This window comes from Chiloscyllium punctatum, chromosome 10, assembly GCF_047496795.1.
Source record: "Chiloscyllium punctatum isolate Juve2018m chromosome 10, sChiPun1.3, whole genome shotgun sequence".
Classification (NCBI taxonomy): Eukaryota; Metazoa; Chordata; class Chondrichthyes; order Orectolobiformes; family Hemiscylliidae; genus Chiloscyllium; species Chiloscyllium punctatum.
In genome coordinates, this window is record NC_092748.1 from 78,684,745 (window position 1) to 78,698,769 (window position 14,025).

Below are 14,025 nucleotides of genomic sequence, written 5' to 3' on the forward strand. Positions count from 1 at the left end.
TGACCAGAACTGTACACAATACATCAAGTGTGGCTGCACCAGCGTTTTGTACAGCTGCATGATCTCATGACTCCAAAATGCAATCGCTCTACTAATAAAAGCTAACACACTGTATGCCTTCTTAACAACCTTATCAACCTGGGTGGTAACTTCCAGGGATCTGTGTACATGGGCACCAAGACCTCTCTGTTCATCTACACCACCAAGAATCTTACCAGCATTCCTGTTGCTCCTTCCAAAGTGAATCACCTCACACTTTTCCATATTAAACTCCACTTGCCATCTCTCAGCCCAGCTCTGCAGCTTATCTATGTCCCTCTGTAACCTACAACATCTTTTGGCACAATTCACAACTCTACCGACCTTAGTGTCAACCGTCAATCCACCCTTCTAGGCCCTCATCCAAGTCATTTATAAAAATGACAAACAGCAGTGGCCCCAAAACAGATCCTTGTGGTACACCACTAGTAACAGAACTCCAGGATGAACATTTCCCACCAATCACCACCCTCTGTCTTCTCTCAGCTAGCTAATTTCTGATCCAAACTACTAAATAACCCTCAATCTCATGCCTCCTTATTTTGTGTGATAGCCTACCATGGAGAACCTTTTCAAATGCCTTACTGAATCCACATGCACCACATCAGCCACTTTACCCTCATCCACCTGTTTGGTCACCTTCTCAAATAACTCAATAAAGTCTGTAAGGCACAATCTACCCTTCACAAAACCATGTTGACTATCCCTGATGAACTCATTTCCTTTCTAGATGATTATAAATCCTATCTCTTAAAACCTTTTCCAGCACTTTACCCACAACCTAAGTAAGGGTCATTGGTCTACAATTAGTAGGGCTGTCTCTACTCCCCTTTTTGAACAAGGGAACAAAATTTGTTATCCTGCAGCCTTCTGGCACGATTCCTGTAGACAATAACGACATGAAGATCAAAGCCAAAGGCTCTGCAATCTCCTCCCTAGCTTCCCAGAGAATCCTAGGATAAATCCCATCCAGCCCAGGGGACTTCTTAATTTTCACATTTTCCAAAATTGCTAACACCCCTCCTTGTGCACCTCAATCCCATCTATTCAAGTACCCTGTATCTCAGTATTCTCCTCAACAACATATTCTTCCAGAGTGAATACTGATGAAAAATATTCATTTAGCGCTTCCCCATACCTTCTGACTCCATGCACAACTTCCCACTACTATTCTTCATTGGCCCTAATCTTTTATTCTTTTATTCCTGATATACTGATAGAAAACTTTGGGGTTTTCCTTGATCCTATTTGCCAACGACTTCTCATGTCCCCTCCTGGCTCTTGTTAGTACTCTCTTTCAGTCTTTGATTAGATTAGATTAGATTAGATTACTTACAGTGTGGAAACAGGCCCTTCAGCCCAACAAGTCCACACCGCCCCGCCGAAGCGCAACCCACCCATACCCCTACATCTACCCCTTACCTAACACTACGGGCAATTTAACATGGCCAATTCACCTGACCTGCACATCTTTGGACTGTGGGAGGAAACCCACGCAGACACGGGGAGAACGTGCAAACTCCACACAGTCAGTCGCCTGAGGGCGGGAATTGAACCCGGGTCTCTGGCGCTGTGAGGCAGCAGTGCTAACCACTGTGCCACCGTGCCGGTTTTGGACTGGGGTGTACAAAGTTAAAAATCACACAACACCAGGTTATAGTCCAACAGGTTTAATTGGAAGCACTAGCTTTCAGAGTGCTGCTCCTTCATCAGGTGGTTGTGGAGTACACAATTATAAAACAGAATTTATAGCAAATGTTTACAGTGTGATGTAACTGACATTATACATTGAAAAATATCTTGATTGTTTGTTAATCTCTCATCTGTTAGAGTGACCATGTTAGTTTCACTTCTTTCATATGTAAATCACAAAACCTTTTTTAGAAGTTACATTCTCAGGTTAACTTTAACAATTGGTTCTGGATTAGTGGTGCTGGAAGAGCACAGCAGTTCAGGCAGCATCCAAGGACCAGCGAAATCGACGTTTCGGGCAAAAGCCCTTCATCAGGAATAAAGGCAGAGAGCCTGGAGTGTGGAGAGATAAAGTGGAGGGGGATGGGGGTGGGGAGAAAGTAGCATAGAGTACAATAGGTGAGTGGGGGAGGGGATGAAGGTAATAGGTCAGGGAGGAGAGGGTGAGTGGAGAGGTGGAAAAGGAGATAGGCAGGTAGGACAAGTCCGGACAAGTCATGGGGACAGTGCTGAGTTGGAAGTTTGGAACTAGGGTGAGGTGGGGGAAGGGGAAATAAGGAAACTGTTGAAGTCCACATTGATGCCCTGGGGTTGAAGTGTTCCGAGGTGGAAGATGAGGCGTTCTTCCTCCAGGCGTCTGGTGGTGAGGAAGTGGCGGTGAAGGAGGTCCAGGACCTCCATGTCCTCTGCAGAGTGGGAGGGGGAGTTGAAATGTTGGGCCACGGGGCGGTGTGGTTGATTGGTGTGGTCTCCCGGAGATATTCCCTAAAGCGCTCTGCTAGGAGGTGTCCAGTCTCCCCAATGTAGAGGAGACCGCATCGGGAGCAACGGATACAATAAATGATAGTGGATGTGCAGGTAAAACTTTGATACAATAAATGATATTAGTGGTGTCAGCAGCCCAGATAATATGTTGAAGGTGTTAGCCCCCTGTTTACTGATTCTAATCTAAAAGATGAGTTAACTGAGTCTTTCGTGGATTCATGCAGTTTTTGAGCAAAGTACAATGTAACTCTGCAAGTACAAATTCACCCCACAAATGTGTGTGTGTGTGTGTGTGTGTGATTGTGTCTGGAGTGGGAGGTTGTGAGTGTCTGTGAGAGAGAGAGTGTATATGTGTGTGTGAGTGTAAAGGGGTCTAAGTCTGTGAGAGGGTGCGTGTGGGAGTGTGTGTGGGAGTGTGTGTGTGTGTGTGTGTGTGTGTGTGTGTGTGTGTGTGTGTGTGTGTGTGTGTGTACATAGTGCAATGGTGGTCACCTGTAATGTGACATGAACCCAAGATCCCGGATGAAGCACTCCCTACGGGCACTGAACTTAGCTTTCAGCCTCTGCTCAGTCACTTTTCGTTGCTGCCTGTCGCGAAGTCTGCCTTGGAGGATGGTCAAAGCAAAACATCATGTGTTCACAACATAATGCCATCCGTGCTCTGAAAACCAATCACAACATTGTCATCAAACCAGCAGATAAAGAAGGAACAGATTACTGCAAGGAAGTGTACCGACAACTGAACAACCAGGAACACTACAGGCAACTACCAGCTGACCTGACCAAAGAGCACACCCGTGAACTGCACACATTGATCATGACTTTGGATCCAGTCCTTCAGAGTTCCCTATGCGCCCTCATCCCATGCACGAGTAGGTGACTTCTACTGCCTTCCAAAGGTACACAAAGCCAATACACCAGGATGTCCCATCATATCAGGCAGTGGAACCCTGTGTGAGAACCTCTCTGGCTATGTCAAATACAGTTTGAAACCCATTGTACAGGAGATCTCAGCTTCTGTCGGTGCACTACGGATTTCTTACAGAAACTCAGCACCCATGGACCAATCAAACTGGGAACATTCATCGTCACAATGGACATTTCAGCACTCTACACCAACATCCCCCACAATGCAGCATGGGATCGCGGCAATAGCCTCAGTACTCAACACCAACAGCTGCCAATCTCCGAATACTGTCCTACAACTCATCTGCTTTATCCTCGATCACATAGTCTTCACCTTCGACATCCAGTTCTTCATCCAGACACATGGAACAAATGTGGACCAAATTTGCACCCCAATATGCCAACATCTTCATGCACAGGTTCGAATAAGACTTCTTCTCTATGCAGGACCTCCAACCAACACGATACACCAGGTACATTTGAAGACACTTTCTTCCTCTGGACCCATGGTAGGAGTCACTGATAAAACTACACAAGTTCCATCCCACCATCAAACTCACCATGGACTACTCTCTACTATCTGACTCATTCTTGGACACATGTATCTCCATCAAGAATGCACCTCAGCACCACACTCTACCGCAAACCGGCAGACAACCTCACAATGCTACACTTCTCCAGCTTCCACCCAAAACATATTAAAACAGCCATCCCCTATGGACAAAGTCTACGCGTACACCAGATCTACTCAAATGAGGAGGAACGTGACGGGCACTTGGAAGTACTCAAGTATGCCCTCATAAGGATGGGGTATGATGCTCAACTGATCGACCACCAGTTCCGACGTGCCACAATAAGGAACCATAATGAGCTCCGCAGGAAACAGACACGTGCCGCAACCAACAGGGTACCCTCCATTGTCCAGTACTTCCCAGGAGCCGAAAAACTATGCCATGTTCTTCACAGCCTGCAACACATTATCAATGAGGATGAGCACCTTGCCAAGACCTTCCCCACATCTCCACTGCATGCCTTTAAACAGATCATTGTTCGTAGCAAACTGCCCGGCTTTCAGGACAACTCCATACAACACTGTCACAATAGGGACTGCAAGACGTGTCAGAGTATGGACATGGATACCACCATTACTCTTGGGGACACTTCCCACCATGTACATGGCAGATACTCATGTGACTCAGCCAACGTTGTCTATCTCATACGCTGTAAGCAAGGATGTCCTGAGGCACGGCACATTGGGGAAACCAAGCAGAGGCTACAGCAATGGATGAATGGGCACTGCACAGCAATCAACAGACAGGAGTGTTCCCTCCCAGTTGGAGAACAGTTCAGCGGCCCAGGATATTCAACCTCAGACCTTCGGGTGACCATCCTCCAAGGCGGACTTCGGGACAGGCAGCAGCGAAAAGTGGCTGAGCAGAAGCTGAGAGCTAAGTTCGGTACCCATAGGGAGGGCCTCAACCAGGACCTTGGGTTCATGTCACACTACAGGTGACCATCATTGCACTACACACACACAGACACACACACAGACATTCCTTTACACAGATACTCTCACACACTCCTACAGATGCACACACACACCCCACACATGCACCTTCTCACAGACTTAGACCCCTTTATACACACACACATACACGCACACACACACATATAGACTCTCTCTCACAGACACACACAACAGCCCACCCCAGACACACACACACTCACTCATACTCACACATGCACCCTCTCACAGACTTAGACCCCTTTATACTCTCACACACACATACACTCTCTCTCACAGACACTCACAACTCCTCACCTCAGACATGCACACATACATCTGTGGGGTGAATTTGTACTTGCAGAGTTACATTGTGCTTTGCTCAAAAACTGCATGAATCCATGTAAGACTCTGTTAACTCATTGGGCTTACACCTTCAACATATTATCTGGGCTGACACCAGTTGTTAAAGTTAACCTAAGAATGTAACTTTTAAAAAACATTTTGTGATTTACATATGAAAGAAGTGAAACTAACATGGTCATTCTAACAGATGAGAGATTAACAAACAATCAATGTATTTTTCAATGTATCATGTCAGTTACATCACACTGTAAATTCTGTGTCTTACAATTGTGTCCTCCACAACCACCCTGATGAAGGAGCAGCGCTCCGAAAGCTAGTGCTTCCAATTAAACCTGTTGGACTATAACCTGGTGTTGTGTGATTTTTAACTCCATCTTTCCTGGCTAACTTGTAACTCTCAATCGTACTAACTCAGCCTTCACGCCTCATCCTAACATAAACCTTCTTTTTCCTCTTGACAAGAACTTCAATCTCTTTAGCAAACTACAGCTCCCTCACTTGATCACTCCCTCCCTGCCTGACAGGTACATACTTATCAAGGACATGCAGTAGCTGTTCCTTGAATAAGCTCCACTTTTCAATTGTGCCCATCCCCTGCAGTTTCCTTTCCCATCCAATGCAACCTAAATCTTGCCTAATCGCATCATAATTGCTTTTGCCCTGCTGTTTATACCTATCCCTTTCCATTGCTGAAGTAAAGATAACTGAATTGTGGTCACTATCACCAAAGTGCTCACGTACCTCCAAATCTAACATCTGGCTGGGTTCATTACCTATTACCAAATCCAATGCGGCCTCTCACCTTGTTGGCCTGTCTACAACACTGTGTCAGGAAACCCTCCTGCACACATTGGACAAAAACTGACCCATCCAACATACTCGAACTATAGTATTCCCAGTCAATATTTGGAATGTTAAAGTCCCCCATAACAACTACTATGGCACTCTCACTCCTATCGAGAATCATCTTTGCTATCCTTTCCTTTACATCTCTGGAACTATTCAGAAGCCTATAGAGTGACCTCTGCTTTACAGTTTACAGTTTCCCCTCTGAGTCAGAAACACTTACTTACTTTCCCAGGGTATTCTTCGCTTGCTCCCTCTCTGCTTCAGTTCTGAAATGCAGGTCATAAATCCACGAGGTAAGATTTTATAATCTCTTACCTTCCCAGAATGCTCTCACCTTGCTCCTGCTTAGCTTTGGTCCCAAACTACTTACTCTGCTACCAACAAACTTTGCAGTAGCACATCCCTCTATACTGCGCCACCACCACCACCCCCCCCAACCCCTTCTGTGGTTTATCGACTCCAATTTATTTAATTCTCACACTTTCTTGAAATAATAAAAATCGAGGAATTTGATATCTCTAAGAATCTAGACATTATTCATGCAATTTTATACAATCGTACTACAAGGGAATGAAGGGTTACTGGGAAAAGGCAGGAAAATGGACATGAGGAATGTCAGATCAGCCATGATCCTATTGAATGGCACAGCAGGCTTAAGGGACCAAATGGCCTGCTCATACTCCTATTCCTTATGGTCTTCTGTATCTCCATAAAATATCTCTCAATTTCTTTGTGAGCACTTGCATAACATTGAATATTCTGATCTTTGACAGCCAGCAAAGTGAAAGAAAATAAAATTGCATTTAAAGGTGAGCATCTGTAAATAATTTTTTGGCAACAACATCCAAGTATGCAAATAATCAGAAAGCCAAACTGATGTATCCATAATATCATCATACAAATGCAAGGGCGCTCTATTGCTTTCTCTCCAATAGAGTGCAGGGAAAAATCTTGAAACCCCCTACCTCCCCCAAATTTAATTGAATATATGCCTCAAGGTCAAGCACAATAGATGCTCACTGCATCAGTAGAAATTCAGAGATTGACCCATCTCTGTCATTGTACACTAGATGAGCTGAATAACATTAATTAATAATTCTTATAGGATTGCTTGGAATTGATTCGCTTGCTATCTTCAATCTCCACCTATTGGCTCACCAGTCAAGAGGATTCAAAGATTGAGCTGCTGTCATATTCGCAAAGGTAAGCAGGTAAAGTTAGAAGCTGGGTGACTTGGGAAGAGTGGAGACCAGGAACGGGAAGGAAAGTGATTGAGCTGGGAAGAGATGCAGTCATATCTGGAAGAAGGCCATCAGTTCGTGGGAGGGGATATTGATTGGTGGTGCTCAGGAAGGATTGAAGCCAGGATTCAGAAAGATCATTCCTGTTCACTCAACCCCAGGCTCAGTTGTATCTTTTCCATGAAGATGTTTACATTACATTGGCACATTACATTACAAGGGCCAGCTGTTGGGTGTCAAGGTAAGCTGATCTTGAACTCTTGCATAAAATTTAATATTCTGATGTTCTGGCATTTGCAAAGCAAAAGAAAAACTATTGAATAGTTGATTCTGTTTTCAAAGAGATGTGAGGTTCATTAGTCTACATTTCATTATTTAAGCAAATAAAACCAAATTTTGTCTGCTGGTGTTGAAATGCATGATTAGTGCAAGTGCATTGACCATTGATATACCGCAATGTAGTCAAACAATGGTCAGAATATGACACAGATAAACCATGTGATACCATTCCTTGGAGCCTTTGCTAAACCTGAGTTCATACCCTAATGTTTTATCTGCCATAGTAAAGTACAAAAAAAACAAGAGATTTATCATTTTGGACCTGGAGGTAAGTAATACATCTTAATTGCAGCATTCGGCTAATTACTTGAAATGCCTTATGATTTTTGTTGTTTACTTACCATACAACTTCCAGTCAGTAATTGGTGCTACTGCAACTCCACATTTGAAGATTCTGTCAGTGGAAGTAAGAATCATGGATGTGACATAGCCTCCATATGCCTGTTAAATTGAGGAAAATCTTAAGCATTTTTTACAAGTTCAGTTGTTTTAAAATGCTTTGAGATTAAATAACTAGATTGTGATTAATTTATTGAAGACATTATTAGTAGGCAAAGTTCATTTTAAGTCCGATCTTAAAAATACAGATTTATTTTGAAATAACTGAAAACATAAACAATGAGGGGTCTAACAGAAGTAAATTGGGTGAACTTTCAATTTTGTTGAGGATGGGAAACAAAACCAGAGTGCAGTCATTATATATGTGAGACAATTATCCTTTCTAGTGATTCAAAAGGTGGCTACACAAATGCTGTCATTTCCTGTACTCGTCACTGGTGAAAATGATATTCAACATGTATATTATTGAATAGTTATATGCACCTTTTTCCCAAAGTGAAAGGTTGTGGCAGTAGTCATGCTCATCTCTTGAGGGAGCTAATTCCAACTCTGTAATAGCCATTTCAGAGAGACTTATTCAGACTAAGTCCTGATCAGGCATCCCACTGAGTGCCATTGGGGTTCCTTGGTCCACTAGAATTAGTTTTTCACAGGATATCCTGAAGCAGTATGAAATTCCACCCATTACAGCAGTCAACTAATCTGAGGCCTGTAGCTCTCTGCAGTATTTTGTCTGGCTCAGCTTCTGACCTAATTATGCCTTAGCTCAAGGTGGTGGTGGTGGGGAAGAGGTGCAAGAGAGGAGGGGGTGTGACGTTTTTCATAACGGAAAGCATTACAGCTGTACTGAGGAAGGATATTCCCACAAATACATCCAGGGAAGTTATGTGGGTGGAACTGAGAAATAAGAAAGGAATGATTACCTTATTGGGATTGTATTATAGACCCCCTAATAGTAAGCGGGAAATTGTGAAACAAATCTGTAAGGAGATTTCAATTATCTGGAAGAATTATAGGGTGGTTATGGTATGGGGTTTTAACTTTCCAAACATAGACTCAGACTGCCAACAGGCTCCCAACTATTAAGGGTTTAAATGGAGGAATTTGTTAAGTGTGTAACAGTGACCATAATTCCATTAGTTTTAAAGTAGTGATGGAAAAACATAGGTCAAATCTAAAAGTTGAAGTTCTAAATTGGAGGAAGGCTAATTTTGATGGTATTAGGCAAGAACTTTCAAAAGCTGATGGTGGGGGGGGAGGCGAGGGGTGGCAGGCAGATGTTCAGAGATAAAAGGACGGCTGGAAAATGGGAAGCCTTCAGAAATGAGATAATAAGAGTCCAGGTACATTCCTGTTAGGATGAAAGGAAAGCCTGGTAGGTGTAGGGAATGATGGATGACTGGAGAAATTGAGGGTTTGGTTAAGAAAAAGAAGGAGGCATATGCCAGGCATAGACAGGAGAGATTGAATGAATCCTTAGAGTATAAAGGCAGTAGGAGTACACTTAGGGGAGAAATCAGGAAGGCAAAAAGGGACATGAGATAACTTTGGCAAATAGGGTTCAGGAGAATCCAAAGGGATTTTACAACTAAACATATTGAGGACAAAGGCAAAAGGCTGGGGGGTGGCCTTATAAAGGTTTATAAAATCATGAGGGGCATGGATAAGTATAAACAGGCAAGGTCTTTTCCCTGTTGGGGGAGTCCAGAACTAAAGGGCATAGGGTTAGATGAGAGGGGAAAGATATAAAAGGGACCTAAGGGGCAACTTTGTCACAGAGGGTGATGCATGTATGGAATGAGCTGCCAGAGGAAGTAGTGGAGCCTGGTATAATTACAGCACTTAAAAGGCATCTGGATGGGTATATGAATAGGAAGGATTTCGAGGGATATATTCCAAGTGCTGCCAAATGGGACTAGATTAGGTGAGAATATCTAGTTGGCATAGATGAGTTGGAGGAAGGGTCTATTTCCGTGTTGTACACTTCTATGACTCTATAATGTCTCGATCAAAAATTCAGAAATCGGGATATTTGTTGATTGTGCAATGTCATATTTTGTAACTCCTCAGCTACTGAAAAAAATCCATGTTTAAATGCAACAAGATCTGGACAATATCCAGACTTGAGCTAAAGAGTCGCAAGAAACATTTTCACCACAATGTATCAGGCAGCAGTCGTCTCCAACATGAAAGAATCTAACCATCATCCATTGATTTCAATGGCATTACCATCACTGTATCCCTTACCATCAACATACTAGGCATTATGTTTGACCACAAACTGAACTGGACTAGCCACATAATTACTGTGACGACAACAGCAGGTCAGATGAACTCACCTCCTGGTTCCCCAAAACTTGTCTACCATCTATAAAGCACAAATCAGGAATGTGATGGAGTATTCATAATCATAGAGATTGGAAACATATCCTTCAGTCCAACTCATCCATGTCGACCAAGTTTCCCAAAATAAATTAGTCCCTCTTGCCTGCACTTGGCCCATATCTTTCAAAACTTTTTCTATTCATGTATCATCCAAATGTCTCTTAAATGTTGTATCTATATCTGCATCTATCACTTCCAATGGCAGTTCATTCCACATAAAACTACCCTCTGTGTCAAAAAGTTGCCCCTTGGGTCTCTTTTAAATGTTTATTCTCTCACCTTAAAATTATGCCCTCCAGTTTTGAATTCCCCAACTCAAGGGAAAAGACCATACAGCTCCAACAACACTCAAGAAGCTTGCCATGACAAAGCAACTCACTTGATTGGCACCACATCCATGAACATTCATTCCTTCCTCCACTGATGCACAATAACAGCAGTGTATACTATTTACATGATGCACTGCAGAAATCACTGAAGCTCCTTCGAAAACACCTTCCAAAACTATGACTACTATGATCTAGAATAACAAGAGCAGATAGGAGAACACCACTGCTTGTAAATTCCTCTCAAAGTCACTTACCATCTGACTTGGAAATATATCACCATTCCTTTTGCATTGGACCAGAATTCTGAAACTCCCTTCCTGCAAGCATTATGAGTACACCTACTCTGAATGAACTACACCAGTTCCACAATGCAGCTCACCATAATCTCCAAGGTCAATGAAGAATGGACAATAAATGCTGGTCCAGACAGCAAAGCCCACATCACCTTAAATGAAAAATGAAATTAAGGCTGAACTTCACTTCCAGCATGACCATGTGGTTGTCACTCCTATGGTTACTGTCATGGTTAGACACATCTGTAACTGACAGATTAGTGAGGATGAGGTTAAGTAGGTTATCTCCACTTGTTGGCTTCTTCACCAGCTGCCCCATATCTCAGTCTAGCAGCAATGTCCTTGGCACTTGCCCAGCTTAGTGATGAGCTGCCACATGGACATAGATGTTGAAATCCCCACTCATAGTACATTCTGTGCCCTTGCCACCCTCACTGCTTCCTCCAAGTAGTGTTCAACATGGAGGAATACTGATGTATCATCTGAGGGGTGGTAATATAATAGGTGGTAATCAGCAGGATGTTTCCTTGCCCAAGTTCAACCTGCTGCTTGGGGTTTGCATAAAATGTTGAGGTCTCCCAGGCAATATCCTCCCAACTGAATCCTACTGTGCTGCACTCACTGTTCTGTCGATGGGACAGGACATAACCAGCAATGAAATTGTTTATTGAAATTATCTATAAGATTTGTTTCAGTGACCATGACAATGGCAGCCTGTTGCTTGACTAATCTGTGGGACGGCTTTTCCAAACTTGGCTCAAAACTGCAGATGTTGCTTTGGAGGACTTTGCAGTTTGATGGATGTTGCCACTGTTCCAGCATTAATTGGCTTGAATGGAGGTCATTTTCAGAGGGTAGTTAAAAAGTCAACCACATTGCTGTGGATCTGCAGATGCTTTCATCTAAAGGCCATTTCTGAACCAAATGTTTATTTACTACAACTGACAATGTTTACATCATTGTCAATAGACTAGATGTTTTCAAAACTACAGAAATTTGGAGTCCAGAAAATCCAGAAATGTTTGACCTGCCACAGTGGGATTTGAACCCATGTCCCAAGAACATTGGTCCAGGTCTCTGGACTATTAGCCCAGTGGCTTAACCACCATAACACTATCTCCCTGCTTGAACAGTAAACTGGTGCATTAGATTGGAATGTGAATAAAAATTGAGCAGGTTGGATCTTTTTGTATTTTAATTGATGACAAACCTGCTCCACGAATTTAATGCCCGACCCAATAGCCTGTCTTTCTTAAAAACAAGAAATGATGGCTGATTTAATCACCGATTTCTATAACAAATTTCTCTATCGCTGCTTATCTTGTCTGTTGTGTGGTCTGTATCTGCCTCCTGTCAAATTGTGCCTGCTATTTATTATACTGCAGGCACCATGAAATCTAAGCATTTGACATTCCATTGATTATATCTGATAGGTTTTAGTAGACAATGCTTAGCAGAGAACTAGAGCACATGCTGCACAAATGATTAAAACATATTTAATTGGGAAATAGTGAAATTTAATTTGTCAGGTAACCAAAAAAAACATATTGAATATCATGGATCCTCTGTTTTCAGCCAAAGGAAGAAATAGCTTTTGACCTTGCAATATATAAACATAGAAACTATCTTTTATACTGCAAGGCAAAATACACTAAACACTGCTCTCAGGTATATAGCAGTGGCACTCACACATAAACTAGGTGTGTAATTCATTTCAACTTGTGAAGAAATACTATAGTAGCAGTATTTTACCTTCCCATAAACACCTATTCTGTTTGCATCAATAAATGGTAGCTTCAATAATGATCTGAAATAAAAGAGAAATCTATGAGAGCACTTTGAGTTAAAACTTTTCCCATTTTAAAATCATAAATGTTTAAGTTGTCATGACGACAAAAAGTCTGGTCTACGGTATAATGTGAACTCAATTAAGTAAATATGAGTAACAATGTGAAATAAGACATGCATTCAACTGAAATCCTCTAGTGTATTGAATCCTTTTTATTGTCTAGCAGCTTGACTTTACCATTTGATGTTCCTCAGTAATTTCATTGTTTCATTCACAGACTAGGTCATTTCTGAGCAATTCCAAATATCACTCAACACTCATGTTCATCTATTCATTATGGTAAATGACAACAGGAATTTTGCAACTTCCCCAGCATAAGCTCTCCATAAATTAATTATACTACATTTCAAATGCACAGCTCTCTCAAATTTTGTTCTTTATTTATCATAGTTCTATCGCTGTTACTCTCAGGCAATTTGTTAGCTTTACAGTTAATACCTTTATATTTAACCTTCACTCTCTTCCAGCCATTTCATTCCCATTGTCTGACCTCCATCTCCATTCCCTTAAACAAAGACGTTGCCATCTTGCTTATATCAAATAATTTAGCTACCCATCCTCAGATCTTGTTGCACCATATCAAGCACTATCAGGCTTTTGTTCATGGCTCCAGGATCATTCTGGAATTAAAGGTAACCCTCAATTTCTTTTTCCTTTGCCACCTCCTTTTACACTTGTGTCCTCTATCCTCACCTGCCAGGATCTATTTGATGAGGACATTCATTCAGATGCCTCTGCCATTTACTCCTTGCTATATTTAAGGCAAGCCCCTACCAGGGTTTCTGAAGTACTTTATTTTCTATAATTGCCTCCTAGAGCTTATTTTGTTCATCAGAAAAAAAATGCTACCCCTGTGGCTCTCATAAAATGTAGAGTAACTTAATTTCTTTCTCAATCTTTATGTAGTGCCTTCCTCTCATTGAAAAACTGCAAGCATCACCCCGACTCTTCATAAAATCCATCTTTCACCCCATCTTACAAACCACAACACCATCTCCAATGACCTTCAACAAATTAACATTGTCTTCCTGTAAGCACACAATCTGTGGTTCAATGTTGTCAATCAGATTTCCACCTCTCCCAAAATACTACAATGGTCTTAAGCAATGTCAGGAAACACATTCTGTAT

The 14,025-nt window shown here is 42.1% G+C and overlaps 1 protein-coding gene across 4 annotated transcripts in view; it reads right to left on the reverse strand.

Annotated features, from left to right (window-relative positions):
• The window catches only part of LOC140482332 (inactive dipeptidyl peptidase 10-like), a 1,704,473-nt gene that overhangs the window by 26,330 nt on the left and 1,664,118 nt on the right, over positions 1 to 14,025 (reverse strand). For all 4 annotated transcript variants that reach the window (XM_072579621.1, XM_072579623.1, XM_072579624.1 and 1 more), the window contains exons 21-22: positions 12,800 to 12,854; positions 8,043 to 8,142 (exon numbers count right to left, since the gene is read on the reverse strand). In XM_072579621.1, coding sequence (XP_072435722.1) covers positions 8,043 to 8,142; positions 12,800 to 12,854 — 155 coding nt within the window. The remainder of the gene's footprint in view (positions 1 to 8,042; positions 8,143 to 12,799; positions 12,855 to 14,025) is intronic.